The sequence below is a fragment of the Neoarius graeffei genome, chromosome 24 (assembly GCF_027579695.1).
Source record: "Neoarius graeffei isolate fNeoGra1 chromosome 24, fNeoGra1.pri, whole genome shotgun sequence".
Lineage (NCBI taxonomy): Eukaryota > Metazoa > Chordata > Actinopteri > Siluriformes > Ariidae > Neoarius > Neoarius graeffei.
Window position 1 is genome coordinate 22444359 of NC_083592.1, and position 18604 is coordinate 22462962.

An 18604-nucleotide genomic window follows, 5' to 3' on the forward strand; every position below is an offset into this window, starting at 1 on the left:
AAGATACCAATAGAGCCATGAGTGAATTAAAGGAACAATTGACGTGTTATCTGCTCTCACGATAACAGGCTAACAGTGATCTTTCACAGGTTACTAATTGTAAACAGGAGAATGCTGAACTCACTTAAAAGTTTCTGACGCGTTTTAGCGAGATGTGGACTTGTCTGGGAAACATGCAATTAAATCAGCAGCAAGCCAATCCGCTCTTTATTTCGACATTTTTGAATAATTGTCGTCCTGATATACAGAAGGTTCTGAAATATCATTTAAGTGACCGTAGTAATATGACAGTGAGAACCCTAGGGGAAAAAATCAGAACTATGGAGGGAGATGGTATTCTGGATAGTAAGCAGGTAGCCTGCCTTTCTGTGGTTGGTGGCTACTCACAGCCCCGTGAGGACATGAATAGACAACAAAGGAACCAGAATTTGAGCACCCGCCTGCAAGCCAGGGTACCATGGAGTAGGGTACGCCCTGGAGCGTGCCACTATTGTGGCAAAGGAGGACACTGGCAACGAGTGTAGAAAAAAAAGGGCGGATGAAGCCAATTCACAGCATATGTTTCCTCCTCCTAATCTTCAGCAGCATCAATCTTCTGATATGTTTCCTCCTCCTCCTCCTAATCTGTCTGCCCCTACGGCAAACCCTTTCGCGCAGCAACGCCCCACAGGCCCATATCAAACTTAGAGCTGCCTACAGAGCTGTGACCCCGTGATGCTACATTGTTCTTTCGACTCTTATCTAGCCAATGATTTGCCTGTCGTAGAATTAGCTATAGATGGAAAGGTGCTTCCTTTTCTAATTGATACTGGTGCTACGATGTCCTCTGTGGGAAAATCCTACGAGGGCCCTATTTCTAACAAAACTGTTTGCTCTGTGGGAATTGATGGGGTCCCTTTCTCCTCCCCTTGCACTCCTCCATTATTGGTAACCTGTCCCGCTGACACAGCACTTCGTAAACATCACTCTTTTGTGTTTATGTCACAGTGTCCTTTTAATCTAATGGGGCGGGATCTAATGAGTCTGTTACATTTATCCATTTCATTTCAGGGATCAAAAATGATTATTTGCACTCCTGACTTTCTGCCTCCCGCCTTATCTTATCTTTCTTCGCATATGACTGTTCCAAATATCTCTGCTGTTTGCATGGCTTCTGTAAACACTTATTTCTTCTACAGATCCTTTTAATGATCTCCCCTCCTCCCTTTGGGCTGAACACAAGGATGAGGTTGGCCTAGTTCATTGTGTTCCTTATGAAGCTAAGCTTAAACACGTGCTTCCTGTTTATGTTAAACAGTATCCTCTCTCTGAAAACAAGGCCAAAGAAATCGATGTCATCCTACAGTCTCTTCTTGAGCAAGGCGTGGTGAGACCGTGTACCAGCTCGTACAATACACCTGTCAATCCAGTACCTAAACCTGATGGTACCTGGCGTTTTACACAGGACTTACGCAAGATTAATGAACTGATTGTCCCTGTGGCACCCATTGTACCTGACGTTTCCTCTGTAATGTCACAAGTTCCTGCTCATCATTGCTGTTTTTCCGTTATTGATCTCTGTTCTGCTTTTTTCAGCGTTCCTGTTGAAGAAAACACACAGGCTTTGTTTGCATTCACGCACAGGGGGAAGCAGTATACTTGGACACGCCTACCACAAGGTTTTATTGATTCTCCTGCTGTTTTTTCAGCCATAATTCGTAACGCACTCTGTGACCTCTCCCTCCCTCAGGGCTCTGTGGTCCTGACGTACGCAGATGATCTTCTGGTATCTGCTGAATCACCGGAAATCTGCCAAGCCGCCTCCTTACGCCTGCTCCAACATCTAGCGCACAAGGGCTTCAAGGTTTCCAGAACCAAACTCCAATTTTGCATGGACACTGTTAGGTATCTGGGTTTTGAACTTTCACAAGGTTGTCGTAAGCTGTCATCTGATCGGGTGCGGATGATTCTAGACACAAAACGCCCTGCAACTAAACATGCACTGATGTCTTTTCTGGGTCTTATCAATTACTGCAGACAATGGATCCCTGACTGCTCTCTATATGACAAGATTCTCCGTTCTGCAATCTCTCATCACGATCCACTGCAACATCCTTTGACCTGGACTGACACTATGGTGGACGCTTATCACTCCCTCAAAAGCGCTCTCTGTTCAGCCCCGGCCCTGGGTTTACCTGACTACTCAAAGCTCTTCCATCTCTATGCCTGTGAACACCAAAGCACAGCTTCTGCTGTTTTGGCCCAGGAGCATGGGGGTGGGATGCGTCCTTGTGCGTTTTTATCCAAAACATTAGACACTGTTGCTCAAGGCTTACCTGTGTGTCTAAGGGCTGTCGCCGCCTGTGCTCTGATGGTTTTAGATGTGGAAAAATTGGTTTTCTCTCACCCACTGATCTTGCACTTGTCACATCAAGTTAAACAGGTGTTGCAAAATTTACAGACCCAGCATATGACTGCACAGCGATGCTCCGGATATGAAACCATTCTCTTTTCTACTGACAATCTCGAAATTCGTGCCACATCCTCTTTCAATACTGTAGGTCACGCTCTCGCACGCCTTCTTAATTCTCAGGACGACACTCTGGAGAACACCGATCATGATTGTCTATCTGAAATCTTGCATACTACCAGTATCAGGTCTGATCTTTCCTCCAGCCCTCTAGGGACGGGGGAAGTACTCTTTGTTGATGGCTCTTGTTCTAAACCCTCAGATACGTCAGGTACAATGGGTGCCACAGGGACAATCAGTTCATTAATCTTGCGTAAGTCCTGTGTAAAACGCCAGGTACCATCAGGTTTAGGTACTGGATTGACAGGTGTATTGTACGAGCTGGTACACGGTCTCACCACGCCTTGCTCAAGAAGAGACTGTAGGATGACATCGATTTCTTTGGCCTTGTTTTCAGAGAGAGGATACTGTTTAACATAAACAGGAAGCACGTGTTTAAGCTTAGCTTCATAAGGAACACAATGAACTAGGCCAACCTCATCCTTGTGTTCAGCCCAAAGGGAGGAGGGGAGATCATTAAAAGGTCTGAGAGATCTCCACAGATTTCCTCTGTGGTTATTCTGTGTGTTCACTGCCTGATATTGTGCATGAGGCCTATGCTCTTCCTTTCTCTTTGGCTCAGGCAGCCGAGTTGTATGCGCTAATGCGTGCTTGTATTTTGTTTCAGGGCAAAGATGTCACAATCTACACAGACTCTCGTTACGCCTTTGGTGTGGCTCATGATTTTGGGAAAATTTGGCAGTCTCGAGGCTTCCACGCCGCAGATGGGAAGCCCATTTCACACTCTACCTTAGTACAAAATCTCATTGATTCTTGTCATCTCCCTACGTCACTCGCCATAGTTAAAACTAAAGCGCATGCCTCGGGAAACACACCTGAAATCATGGGTAATTCTCTTGCTGATCATATTGCAAAACTCGCTGCTGCTTCTGGTGTCATGTCTCCTGGCCTAGATCCTTCGCCATGTAATACGTCTTGCCTTGCCAGTACACTGATTCCGGATCTTGATCTTTTTTCTTTACAGGCTTCAGCCTCTCCAAATGATTCTGCCTTTTGGCAGTTACAGGGCGCTTATGTTGCCTCTGATGGTCTATGATACAGTCAGGATGGCCGCCTTTGTCTTCCATCTCATTGCCTTCCCTTCCTCGTGCATGAATTTCACAGCATGACACATCGTGCACGAAGGGGGGGTGAAGGGGGACATGAACAAACATTTTTGTATAGCCAATTTAAACAGTTTGGTGGACTCAATTCTCGAGAGATGCCTCATCTGCGCACAAAATAATCCCTCTAAAGCAGTTGCGAAACACGAGTGTTTACCCATACCTACGTCTCCATTCCTAGAATGGCAAATTGACTTCACACGCATGCCTCCCTGTGGGCCGTTTAAATATCTCCTGGTGATTGTGGACAAATTCTCTAAATGGGTAGAAGCCTTTCCTTGTTCTCGAGAGAACACGAAGGTAGTTACTCGTATTCTGGCAAAAGAAATAATACCTCGTTATGGGGCTCCAGACGCCATAGACTCAGACAAAGGTACCCCTTTCACCTCAAAAGTCACACAAGACCTTTGTAAGTATCTCTCACTAAGCTGGCGTTTTCACATTCCGTACCACCCTCAATCCTCTGGTATCGTAAAACGTACTAATCGAACATTGAAAGACAAACTAACTAAGGCCATGCAGGCCACAGGTTCGAAAAATTGGGTAGACTTATTGCCAGCCACTCTGGATGAAATTCGTATGACATCAAAAACTAGTCTAGGTGGATACTCCCCCTACGAAATTATTTTTGGAAGACCTTTCCCTCTCCCCTGGAGGAAGGGGACTCCGGCTCTGGGTACCTCTGATTTGAAAACACATATGGATGAGTATTCTGCAGCCCTTATCGATAAGTTGCATAAAATTTGTACTAAGGTCAATAGTACAATATCGTCTCCACCATCAGCACCCACACACCCCTTCCAAGTGGAAGACAAGGTGCTGGTGCGACTTTTTAAACGATTTGGACAATTGGGAGAACCTAGATATAGTGGGCCTGCAGAAATAGTCACCATTACTCGTACTGCTGTTTTAACTGACCTTTTTCCTCAGTGGATCCATGCCACGCGATTGAAGAAGGCTCCATAACAAAGCTGTGTTACAATGACAAGTTTGCTATTAACATTTTTTCTGTGTCCCTATCCAGTCTCTGTTCTCTCTCTCTCTGAGCTCTACACAGATTTGACGTGACCTGTGTGCAGCCCTGGCCGACTGAGAATCCTCAGATTACCTGCAAGACGTTGTGAACAAAGAGGGGAAGCGATCTCGCACCCCGTTTGGGACCAGTCATCCTCACTACAACCATGATAGTCCTCATCACAAGTTTCGTGACCACTCTACTGCTGCTCGGAGCAGGGTTACCTGCTCGAGCTGGACCTCAAGACAACATCATCTGGCAATTCGCTAACTGGACTGCACGAACACACACGAACGAAAGTTATGTATGTCATTTGATGCCGCCTTCTACTATTATTACACTCCCACCTTTGCCACTATGCTCTGAAGTTTATATTATGCTTGGGGCCCAAAGGGCCAACCTTTTAAATTTTGGGGCCCTTTTTGTAATTACTCTCTGCACCCCTCTGTGGTAGCAATGTTAAACCAGACTTCTTCAGTATCTGGCACAAATACCCCCGACATTATACTACAAGATTCTATCCTCACTACTTTGCAGGTAGATATGCCTTCTAATTTCATTTTCCCTCACTGTTTTAAAACAAATTACTCTAAAAGAAGTAACGTGTATTTGGGACAAATTCCTAACTCTCAATGTAATCACATATGTGACCCCTCACCGAATCCAGGGACACATGTCGGCTGAAACGAATCAGAGATAATCGCAAAAGAAGCATTTTTTTTCGAAATTTGTGATTTTTGTTTTTTTCCATCATGTGCAAGTTGAGATCTTGAAGAATGCAATCAGTATTTCAGATAATAGATTGTTTTGTTGGAAAAGCATACATTTTTTGTTGCAAATTGTCTCGTTTTTGTCAGGACTGTAGCCTGCTGGGGGGTGTGGGTAAATTACCATATGGGCCATTCACATGATGATTTAAGTCTTTTGGGTTTTTTTTCGCGAATCAGCTGTATGATCCGAGTTGAGCCCATGGCTACTTAGCTGCATACAGGCATGCAATTTCACTATGGAATGAGTTACTAAACAGAGCACAGAGGAGCTGAAACACCGCGAAGCAAACAGACACACGGTATTTACATCGGAGATAACCATTTCTAGCAAAAAAAACCGCAACCTCGTTTTTCAGATTGAATGGAACACTTGAATGATTGGATGATACACGGACCGTTCTAGGATTACATTCCATCGGAGGCATTGGTGTGTGCAAAGCGCCGTTTCTCTTTCTGATGGGGTAAGTTTATTAATCTAAGGCTGTGTGGTTATTTTTGCATGTAACGGAGAGTGTTGTGGTTTGGTTAAGCCTAGGTCACAACCGGACGTTGGCCATGTGATTTTTGGCGTTTCCCAAATCGCTGCGGGTTTTTTTTTGTTCACGGAGAAAGACGCGCGTTGGCCGTAAGTTTGTCTTGCAACCTGAAAAAAACGTAAGCACCCGTTGAGTTTGTTTGACATGACAAAGAACCTCTGTGGCCGGTCTGTGGCTCGAAAATCAGCACAACACACGCGCTCTCTCGTGCGTTTCATGGGCGCTCTCGTGCGTTTCATGCGCGCTCTCGTGCGTTTCATGCGGTTTTTGCATGTAGACCGGCCATAGGAGCACGGTACGGCCGGTTGTGACCGAGGCTTTACATGAAACTAGTGTGTTAGTTGTGTCATCATCGTGCTATCTTTCTTTCTTACGGTGTGAGTAATTTTTCAACCACAAAACGTTAAAATATACTTTAGGACTTATTTTTGTACTTCATAATTGTTTTGGGCATACTTTGCATGGAAGGAAAATTGACGTGGTGATTTGTTTACATGAAAGTAGTATCGTGCTAGCTAGTAGGGGGTAGAGCTTTCCTTAATATCATGCAAATGAGCACCATTATGTGCCCACCCTACACCCAGAGTAGCTGAGATGGAAAACTTTGAGGGCGATTTTCTCCCTTTCCTGTTTTAAGAAGTATACACTTTCAAAAGGCCACACATTCTTCAAATATTGTCAGATCTCCACATGGAAGGCATCATTGGAAAGCTTAGAAACTGTACTTTCTGAATCTGTCAATAACTCAAAATGCCCCCGGGCAGACATGTGTCCCTGGATTCTGTTTTCTGACACATATATGATCAGAATTCCGCCACCTCTCCATGTCCTCACTAGGTCCCAAATTCATGCCAATGTAACCCTCTGCTAACTAATTGTACACGCAACAGTATCGGGTATGTCAATAATACATGTAGGGCTCATCCTGATTGTGTTCTACCACACCCTAATAATTATCCTGGTGCTAAATTAGCATTAAACTGGTACTGGGGTAATAGATCTGATCTCTTGGTTTCTTTTCCCACCAAGTGGTCAGGCGTTTGTGCTCCCATACGACTCAAGAACGCTATCACTGCTATCCATCCCCTCTCTGCTCATCGCCCGAAACGAGATGTCTATGGTACTTTCCCACCCCTGACACATCAGCTTACTTCTAAAATGGCATCGTTTCTGGACATCGATGTTTCCTCATTTTGGCATATCTGATCTGTGGAGGGAAGTAGAAATAACACATTATCGCTTAGCCAGCTTTGTTAATGAAACCACTAGAGCTGTAGATGGTATTAGGACTGAATTAACTGCCCTGGGTCTAATGACTACTCAAAATCGTATGGCCCTTGATATTTTGTTGTCAGAAAAGGGGGGTGTTTGTGCTATGGTCGGAGAAAGCTGTTATACATGTGTATACCTGTGATTGTGGTTTTTCTTTTGTTTATTTTTCTGGGACCCTGCATTTTTAAATGCCTAATGGATAGAATGTATAAAATGATAAATGTTTTTACCCATAAACCCCCGCATAGGGAAAACAATGTATATTATCGTCGTCCTGCTAAGGTGTAACACTAATCTAATTAAAATCTAATCTGATACTATAAAATAGTATCAAGGGGGGATTGTTAGATTTAAAGCCATGATTTAAGTTAGTTTTATAGCTACACGTGATTTAGGATTGTTAGATTTAACCAGTCTCTTCAGTGTTGAATTTGAAATTGAAATGATTGAATGTTAGATTTAATGTTAGATTTAAAGCTGCATTAAGTGATTCATGTTAGTTTTAGTTTTATAGATTTATATTAGCCTTATTGCTGCACAAGGTAATTTATGTGTTAAGACTTTATGATTTTAATATTTTAGAGCTTTTTAAGATCCTTTATTATTTTAGACTATTACATATACTATAACAGTGATTTTAAACTATTCCTGTGTAACCTGACCTTCGTCCAGTGGAGAAGACACTTCTTTGTTAGACTAAACATAGTCTTTGTTTAAAATTGTCGTAAAAACATCTCGCGCCTTGTCGTGCGTAAACGCTGAGTTGTTAAGAACATCTGTTGATATGAAATATATGTACAGGATATTTTGCTTATGATTGATCCAAGGTTTCACTCATATTGATGGAATTAAGATGTGATTTGCTGACTTAGCACAAGAACACATTCACATACACACACACATCCTACACACACAAACGCCGCCAAAGTCACGCGCGCGCACACACGCATGCACACATGCACGCACACACATCTACACACACACACACACACACACATATATACGACAGACACAACACACAAATACAGCTGCCTTTTAGAGAGATAAACAGCTTTTTCGATGTTATAAAAGTTTTTTTTGAATGCTCTATCTTTGGTGAAAGGACTGTGAATAAACAATGGTGAACCAATCTCTGTTTTTTTCTGTTCTGTTTTTCGCGGTGTTTTTTCGCCCCAGAATTCTGCAGGTGGCACGAAGGCACTGATCTCCAGTGTTGGGCACGTTACTTTCAAAAAGTAATTAGTTATAGTTACTAGTTACTTCTCCCAAAAAGTAACTGAGTTAGTAACGGAGTTACTTTGTCATGAAAGTAACTAATTACCAGGGAAAGTAATTATTCCGTTACATTTTGTTCCCCCTCAAAAAAAAAATCAAATTCAATTAGTGTAATCATAATAAAAGTGAATGTTAAATGTGTTTAATGACTGAAATGGACACTTAACAGAACCAATTAGTAATGTTATCTACACTATATTAATATTTTTGTGGGACAATGTGAGATAAGACATCTATCAAATGTACTAATATATTTTTGTAGTTATTAAAATTATGTTACTAATTACTGGCCACTGACGAGGACAAACGCTTTGTTCCTCGACATAATGTGCATTGCACGTAAACACTCTTGCCTTTTATTTCAAGTAATGAAAAGTAATGGCTGTATTTCCAGTGTGAAAGCGCAGTGTTGGGCTGACCGCTCGCCATCGCTGTGTCTTCCGATTGAAAGAGCGCGCAGTAGTGCAGTAGGCGTGGCCTACCTACGTATGTTGTCCAAATCTACTCTGATTGGCTTACTGTGCCGTTGTCTCGCGTCTCCCCGCCCCACACTAAAGCAGAGTAAAGAAAGGCTGAACGAGCAGCGTGCCAGATGAAAACAGCTTTAATAAAGTAACGCATAGTATTTTATTGTAAGTAACGGGAACGGCGTTATAACGATGTAAAAAGTAATTAGTTAGATTACTCGTTACTAAAAAAAGTAACGCCGTTATTTCTAACGCCGTTATTCCCATCACTGCTGATCTCGAGAGGTTGACTGTTCCAACTGGGGGAACCTTTTCACACACTCATTTGTGGACCAAAATAACTGGTCCAAGCCTGCCTGAAAGAGGCCTCAAGCCTCATTTAAGTGAATGAAACATGCAGTGCATTTTGGGTGGACCAAACTGAGCCAAAGGACAGACCTGTAGAGCTGCAGAAATATGACGCGTTCTGAATATCAGGATCAAAGAACAAAAGAAAAATTCTCAATACACAAAATATTTTAAACTTAATTATTATTATTATCTCATTATCTCTAGCTGCTTTATCCTGTTCTACAGGGTCGCAGGCAAGCTGGAGCCTATCCCAGCTGACTATGGGCGAAAGGCGGGGTACACCCTGGACAAGTCGCCAGGTCATCACAGGGCTGACACATAGACAACCATTCACACCTACGTTCAATTTAAAGTCACCAGTTAACCTAACCTGCATGTCTTTGGACTGTGGGGGAAACCGGAGCACCCGGAGGAAACCCACGCAGACACGGGGAGAACATGCAAACTCTGCACAGAAAGGCCCTCGCCGGCCACGGGGCTCGAACCCGGATCTTTTTGGTGTGAGGCGACAGCGCTAACCACTACACCACCGTGCCACCCATTATTATTATTATTATTATTATTCATCCATGTTCAGCTGATCCAAGTGATCCATTAGCCATCTACCAAATGGTTTTTAATCTTTTTCTATCACCTTATTTCTGTGAATAAAAGATTCTGAGGTTTACAAGCAAGTTTTTAGCCCCATCACTTCCTATATGCCCCTCAGCCAATGTTACTTTGCTTTAGACTCTGATTCAGACACAGCAATTGGACTATTAGGTCTTAAAATGGGGGGAAAAACCCCCCCACCAAATATTTAGTGTTGTAGATTTCATAGATGATTATTCTTTGTCACAGAAATGGTGTATGTTGATACCTTAACAGTGGATGAAATGTACACATGTACTGTCAATACTGCCAGCAAGGAGCAAGAGTTCATTCCAAGTGTAAATCTTAAGCATGAAGTATGAAAGTTCCATCACCATACATCCTGACCAGATCTGGAAACTGGGAGGGACATGGCAAATCATCTTTCTTCTGAGTCTTTTCAAATTATTTTAGCTGTTCATTTTCCCCTCATGGTTTGGATTATTGTCTTGTTGCAGAATGTACCCACATTTTTTTCTCTCTTTCCTTCTTTTTTTTGGGAGATGTACTGAAAATTAAGGGGAAAATATTCATGCTTTCTCAAACTTTTACACTCAAGTGTACACACCTCCTCAACCTTCTGTTTGTGCTCTGGGGACTTCATGTGCTCCACAAACTTGCGAGGAGTTCTGAAGTGTCGCTCACACACTGTGCAAAATGGTCTAGAAGAAACCTTCGCCATCTGTGATTAACATGAGAATATCAGCAGCAGAGCTTTACAAAAATGAACTATTTTGTGTGCTTTCCATGACTAATCATACCTTGTGCTTCTTGGTTCTTCTGTGTTCGATAAGATCACCAATAAAGTGACACTGGCAGATTGCACACCAGCGCTGCAGGCCTCTGTAACACATCACACAAATATAACCATAGCAGGCTCTTATTTAAAAAATAAAAAAATAATAAATAAAAATAATCCTTCAAACCTGTCAACACTCAAAGCATGAAAGAGTTTTATAAACACTGGCCTAATCTTTTGTCTCCAATAAGTAATTAATAAAATTAAAAACTAAATGGCTTAGAGTAACTCTGTGGAAGGTCAACCTTGAAAATTTTTTTTTTTTCCATAAGTCAACATTTACTTTTGCTTACCCATCCATCCATTTTCTACTGCTCATTCAATCCAGGGCAACAGTCTCAGAAGTGATGGTCAAAACTCTTGAAGACGTTTCACCTCTCATCCGAAAGGTTTCTTCAGTTCTGTCTGACTAATAGGGAGCATCAGGTATTTATCTTCTCAAGGATGAAAAGCAATCCTAAGGTGTCGTTGAGTAATCCTGTTGGTGTGGGTCACTGGGGGCTAGGTGTGAATGGCCTAGAGTGTCGTTGGGGTGATCAATGGTTGTTGGTTCTCTTTGTCCTCCTGTGAGTCACTGAAAAAAGCTGGGTTTTGGTGTGCATTCAGTTGTCTGGGAAGTGTGCCAAGGACTGCATTGTAGGTGGCTGATAAATGGTGTCTTAGACCGCCACCTCTGTTCAGCATTCCCAGGTTGACAAAAATGGCTTCTTTAACTCCTCGCTCATACCAATGATCCTCTCTGGCTAAAATGTGTACGTTGCAATCCTGAAATGAGTGTCCTTTGTTGTTAAGGTGAAGATAGACAGCAGAGTCCTGGCCTGAGGAACTGGCTCTCCTGTGTTGAGCCATGCGCCTGTGAAGCGGTTGTTTTGTTTCCCCAATATATGAGTCAGTGCATTCCTCACTGCACTGAATTGCATACACTACATTGTCCTGTTTGTGTCTGGCTATTCTGTCCTTAGGGTGGACCAGTAGTGTATGCAATTCAGTGCAGTGAGGAATGCACGGATTCGTATATTGGGGAAACAAAACAACTGCTTCACAGGCGCATGGCTCAACACAGGAGAGCCAGTTCCTCAGGCCAGGACTCTGCTGTCTATCTTCACCTTAACAACAAAGGACACTCATTTTTTTTTTTGCAACGTACGCATTTTAGCCAGAGAGGATCGTTGGTATGAGCGAGGAGTTAAAGAAGTCATTTTTGTCAACCTGGAACGGCCATCGCTGAACAGAGGTGGCGGTTTAAGACACCATTTATCAGCAACCTAACAATGCGGTCCTTGGCACACTTCCCAGACAACTGAATGCACACCAAAACCCAGCTGTTTTCAGTGACTCACAGGAGGACAGAGAGAACCAACAACCATTGATCACCCCAACGACTCTCTAGGCCTTGGGTGGCCAACCCGCGGCTCGCGAGCCGCATGCGGCTCTTTGCCCGGTGTTATGCGGCTCTTACGTTCATATCGAAGTTTGTGTGTTTTTTTTTTAATGTGCGTGTGCGCTTTGCTTGAGTTCAATATGGTATTTTCGTCAAATGCATCTTCGCTTTGCTTGGGTATATTACGGTATTTTCAGGTCATGTCAAATGCGCATGTGCGTGAGATAATCGCTAAGTTTTTGGGCAAGGTGTATCTTGTGTCAAGTAGCCTCTCAAAATGGCAATGAAAAAATGCACAGCAAAACGAAAATATGAAGACGAACATAGGACATTTTTAACAGAGTGGGAGAGTTTATACTTTTTTGTTGAACGTAATGGCAAGCCATTCTGCCTTATATGTCAGTCGTCATTAGCTCATTTCAAAGCTTCCTGCCTCCCTGAATAAGCAAGGAGCCAGATATGCAACACTAATTGAAAACCTGCACGAAAGCTTTGTAACCCGGTTCCGTGATATACAACTGAAAAGGCCACAGGTTACGCTCCTCGTCGACCCATTCAATGCGGAGATGGACTGTTTGAAAGCCCCGCTTGTCACAGATGAGGCTGCGGCTGAGTTGGAGATGATCGATCTTCGTGAGGAAGACCAACTGAAACCTGTTTTGAGGGAAGGCACCATTGAGTTTTGGAAAAGTGTGCCATTGGGAAAATACCTGAATGTGAAACGGGCTGCGCTTAAGATACTGTCAATGTTTGGGTCAACATACGTCTGCGAGTCTGTGTTCTCTACCATGAAACACGTGAAGTCAAAGCATTGTTCTGTTCTGACTGAAACCCATGTGAAAGAACTGCTTCGAGTGGCAACGACGGAATACAAGGCAGATTTGAAGAGGATTGTTCAAGGCAAGGAATGTCAGAAGTCCCACTAAGCAACATGCATAGTAAGTGCACACAATATTGATTGCTGTAAATGACTGGCCTGTGGTATTAGTACTGACTGAAGGAGTAAATTTATCTCATGTTGGCGTGTGACATTTACTATTAATCTGGCTGAGCAGAGGTGCGTGCTTGAGCGTGTGTGAGAGAGAGAGAGAGCGAGGGGGGGCGATGTTCATGTGCGGTCATGTGTATGGTGTGGCTTTTTTTTTTGGTAATGCCATGAGTCCCACTAAGCAGCATGCATAGTAAGTGCACACAATGTTCATTGTTAAAAATGACTGGCCTCAGCCTGTGGTCTTAGTACTGTAGGAGTAAATATGTTGGTGTGTGACATTTACTATTAATCTGGCTGAGCAGAGGTGTGTGTGTGTGTGTGTGTGTGTGTGTGTGTGTGTGTGTGTGTGTGAGAGAGAGAGAGGAAGGGATGGGTGATGTTCGTGTGCCCATGTGTATGATGTGGCTCTTTGCGGTAATACAGTAAAAAATGTGGCTCTTGGTCTCCAACTGGTTGGCCACCCCTGCTCTAGGCCGTTCACACCCAGCCCCCAGTGACCCACACCAATAAGATGACTCAACGACACCTTAGGATTGCTTTTCATCCATGAGAGGATAAATACCTGATACTCCCAATTAGTCAGACAGAACTGAAAAAGCCCTTCGGATGAGAGGTGAAACGTCTTCAAGAATCTTCAAGCAAGTCCAGTTGCTCTCTTTTACCACCCACAGTTTACTATGACTTAGATGACTGAGAATCTTCACAGACATGGTCAAAACTCCCTCTCCCCAGCCACAACTCCAGCTCCTCCAGGGGCATACCAAAGCAACTAAGAAATATAAAATCACTCCGTCATGTCCTGGGTCTGCCCCAGGGCCTCCTCCCAGTTGGATAAGCCTGAAATACCTTCCCTGAGAGGCATCTCGGAGACATCTTAGATGCCCAAACTCCCCTCTGCTGGCTCCTTTTGATGTGAAGGAGCAGTGGCTGTACTTTGAGCCCCTCCCGAAATGTCTGAGCTTCTCACCCTAAGGCTGAGCCCACATATCCTGCAAAGGAAGCACATTTCTGCTGTTTGTATCTACAATCTCATTCTTTCAGTCATTACCCAAAGCTTGTAACCTTAGGTGAGGATAGGAATGTAGGTTGACTGGTAAATTGACAGCTTTACCTTTTTGACTCCGCTCCATCTTCACCATGACAGATCGGTAGTGTGTATCCACAGGAATGCAGATACTGCACCAATCTGCCGGTCAATCTCCTGTTCCTTTTTTTTCTTTTACTTATGAACAAGACCCTGAGATACTCAAACTCCTCAACTTGAGACAGTAACATGCCCCCAACTTGGAAAGGGCATTTCACCCTTTTCCAGCCAAGGACCATGGCCTCCGATTTGGCGGTGCCGATTCTCATACCAGCCACTTCACACTTGGCTGCAAACCATCCCAGGGCATGCTGGAGGTCACAGCTTGATGAAGCCAAAAGAACCACATTATCTGCAAAAAGCAATGACACGATCCTGATGCCCCCAAACCGGACACTATCCACCCCCTGACTGCACCTAGAAATCCTGTCCATAAAAATTATCAACAGAATCTGTGACAAAGGGCAGCCCTGGCGGAATCCAATGCCCACTGAGAACAAGTCTGACTTACTGTCAACAATGCAAACCAAACTCTCACTCCATTCATACAGGGACCTAATAGCCTGTAAATCAACAGGTCTGGTACTCCACACTCCCAAAGTGCCTCCCACAAGACTCCCTAAGGGACATGGTTGTATATCTTTTCCAAGTCCACAAATAACACGTGGACTGGTTGGGCAAACTCCCATGAACCCTCTAGCATCCTTGAGAAGGTAAAGAGCTGGTCTAGTGTTCCACAGTCAGGATGAAAACTGCATTATTCCTCCTGAATCTGAGGTTTAACCAACAGATGAATCCTCCTTTCCAGTACCCTGACATAAACCTTCCCAGGGAGGCTAAGGAGTGTGATCCCCCTGAAGTTGGAATACACCCTCTGATCCCCCTTCTTAAAGATGGGAACTACCACCCCAGTCTGCCAGTCCAGAGGCACTGTCCCTAACCTCCACATGATGTTGAAGAGGCATGTCAACCAACATAGCATATCATCCAAAGCCTTCAGGAACTCATCCACTCCCAGAGCCCTGCCACTGAGGAGTTTTTTTTTTTTTTAAACTACCTCAACAACCTCAACTCGAGTTATGGGCAAGTCCTCCAACTCTGCCTCCTCTATGAAAGGCACGTCAAACAGGTTCAGGAGATCCTCGAAGTATTCCTTCCACTGCCTGACAACCTCGCTTGAGGTCAACAGCACTCCATCCTTGCTGTAAATAGCATGGGCAAAGCACTGCTTTCCCCTCCTGAGTCACCTGACAGTTTGCCAGAATCCAAGGCCAACCAAAAGTCTTTTCCATGGCCTCACCAAACTCCTCCCACAACAGAGTTTTTGCTTCCACAAACTGCTGCAGCAACGCTCTGCTTGGTCAGTCAATACCCATCAGTTGCTTCAGAAGGTCCACAAGGCAACCAGGCTTGGAAGGCCTCCTTCTTCAACTTGATGACTCCCTTAACCACTGGTGTCCACCACTGGGTTCGGGGGTTGCCACCATGACTGGCACCAACAGCTTTGCGACCACAGCTCCGTACAGCCATGTCAGCAATAGAGGCAAGGAACATGGTCCATGCGGACTCAATGTCCCAAGCTTCTCTCAGAATGCAGAAGCTTTGCTGGAGGTGCAAGTTGAAGATCTCTCTGACAGGGCTCTGCTAAATGTTCCCAGCACACCCACACTGCATGTTTGGGTTTGCCAGTCAATCCAGCATCTCCCCCACCATCTGCTCCAAGTTACTACCAGGGCGTGATCAGTGCAGAGTTTCCCAAAAGCATCGTAACATCATCGTTAAATGGTAGAGCAAGCAGCACAATGAACATTCTCTCATAGTTAAAGATGCTCATAGTGTTAAGAGGCTTTTGGGAAAACCACCACAGTTGACAGCTCAGTCCTCTCTTCACCCGAATGTCCAAGACAGACCTGCAGCTGTATGATGATATCCGTTTTTGAATTGTTTGCCTGGAGTCTTTTTTCCTCTGTGTCAGCGTTTAATCTATAATCTTTTTCATCTGTTCTATAAATAATTTTCCATCATTTTATATTTGTAGTATTTTCACTTTACCACCTTCTGCATTTTCATTTTTCCCAGAGAACATCAAAGACAGCAAGTTTTTTTCTTTCCCGTGCAAAGACAGCAATCAGAAACCATTTGATTAAGGTACATAAACCATTTATCATGGCACACATTCAGCTTTCTCAGTGTGCCGAGTGCAGGCTGTTTAGTCATTCTTCCTCCACTGTTAGTAATAGCTTCATTTGAGATGTGTATATTAGTTAGCTCTCTGACGGAGAAGACTGCAGACTTGGAGATGCACATCCAGACTTGAGAGGGTTAGTGAAAATGAGAGCAGTGTTGTTTCTGTAGGGGAAGTCTGGATGCCCTAGATGGAGTTAGCAATCCCCCAACGACAGCATTAGAGCCCTCACAGTGGGGCAAATGGGTGGCGACATGGTGGTATAAACACAGAGCCACAGCTAATGCTGAGGCTCACCCACAGGAGCACCACTCCTCTCTGCTTCATGTGTTGAACAGGTTTGTTCTCCTCAGTAAAGCATCCGCTAAGAAACCTGAAAGAGCTCTGGTTATAGGAGACTCTCTTATGGCATGTGAAATTAGCCTGGCCTTTAGGGGCACCAGCAGCTTTAGTCAGGTGCATACCAGGAGCACAAGACACAGCAGGTAATCTTAGGGTCTTAGGCAAACATAGGTTTCCAAAAAATAGTTATTCATGTAGGAGTTAATGATAGATGCCTTCATCAGTTTGAAGTGACGAAGAGTAACTTTGTAGAGGTGTTTAAATTAGCAAAGGCGATAGCCAATGCTGTAATATGCTCTGGCCCCATCCCAATGTGGCATGGCAATATAGCTTATGGTCGCTGAACTGCTGGTTGTCCAGGTGGTGCTCTGAAAGCAATGTGAGGTTTATAGATAATTGGAGTAGTTCTGTGGGCAAGGCTGGCCTGTTAGGGCGGGACAGTATCCATCCCACTCGGGAACCTTCTGCTCTCATTTCTTACAGCATACAGTAGGAGCCTTCTACTTTTTTCCTCTCCGTGCGGATACCGTGCGGATTCCTGCCTTCTCCCATGTGGTTTCCATGAACCCCCCTTGTTCTATGCAAAGTCTAAACATGCCCAAACACGCTCATTCATTGCATTACATAGTGTCGCCATTAGAGGGCGCTCCTCTCACACGAAAACCAGAGCAGTGTATACACCCATTCAGGACGGGAACAATAACAAAGCCCCTAAGGTCGATTGATCCCAGGCATACTTCCAGTGAAACTTAAACAACAGTCAGCTGTACCCTACATGAGCATTTTTTTTTCTGCTGCATGGTCTACATTTCCTTGTTGTTGGTCATGTAGTCATTTACCAATTCTGGCAACATGTGGTTGAAGTAAAATTTACAAAGATGCTGAATTTGTTGGTTTGTGTAATTTGGGTGAAATGGTATGTCCAAATTCCAAGTAGGGGCCTGGACAAATGAAACACTTTTTACTTAATGGTTATTTTCAAAGATAATGAAGCAGATGAAAATTACTTTGTCATAGATCATACAACCCACATGTGTATTCTATTAGTTGCAGATGTAATTTCACACAGCCGTTAAGGTATCACGCTGATTTTAACTTTGAACGCAATATGTTGTTCGTTTCAACCGTCCCGCACTGTCGGGACAATTGAAACACGTATGCGGGATGAATGAAACATCGTGTTGTAAACAGAAACCATTCACTGTACTTAGAGCCGGCCCATGGCATAGGCAATATAGGCAAATGCTAAGGGTGCTGCGTCCATCCAGGGGCGCAGAAACGGGGGGAGAAAAATTATGACTTCCACTATTCTGAAAACGAGTCAGCATTATAATGTCTTAGCCTAATTTAATTGTACAGCAAAGCATGTAGTCAGGGTGCGATTTGTCAAAAAAAGCGGGGTGGGGTGTGGTGGTGGTTGTTAATCATGAAACAATAAGCGCTCAAGTGCGCATCTGCGGCTATTCTCTGTTTTGGCCATGTAATAGCCTAAGTGTTGTTGGCTAAAGAGTGTTTTTGCATAATGTAGATAACTGACATAGATCTGTTGCTTGTTTTGAATATGGCTGCACTTGGAGCAGTCTGTCGGTGTCGTTGAGCAGTCTGGGCTGAAGTAAAGGTCTTTTATGCACCGAACACGTTTCGCAGCGAGATATTCCAATGGTGCCTGGCACGTTTTTTTTTTTTAATAAAACAAAGTTGCTTTGTTGATCTGCGTTCTCATTAAAATGACAGTTTAGCAGCTCATTCAAGCAACCATGTTGCGAAGAGCTTCCTGGAGGAAAATATAATAAACGCATTGAAAACAAGAAACAATCTCAGTGCGTCAAGCCTG

At 43.8% G+C, this 18604-nt stretch overlaps 1 protein-coding gene across 1 annotated transcript in view; it reads right to left on the bottom strand.

The window, feature by feature from the left end:
* ciz1b (cdkn1a interacting zinc finger protein 1b) overlaps positions 1-18604 on the bottom strand; it is a 124546-nt gene that overhangs the window by 35087 nt on the left and 70855 nt on the right. Inside the window, exons 11-12 of the mRNA XM_060906896.1 lie at positions 10750-10831; positions 10557-10670 (exon numbers count right to left, since the gene is read on the bottom strand). Of these exons, the coding sequence (XP_060762879.1) occupies positions 10557-10670; positions 10750-10831 (196 nt within the window). The remainder of the gene's footprint in view (positions 1-10556; positions 10671-10749; positions 10832-18604) is intronic.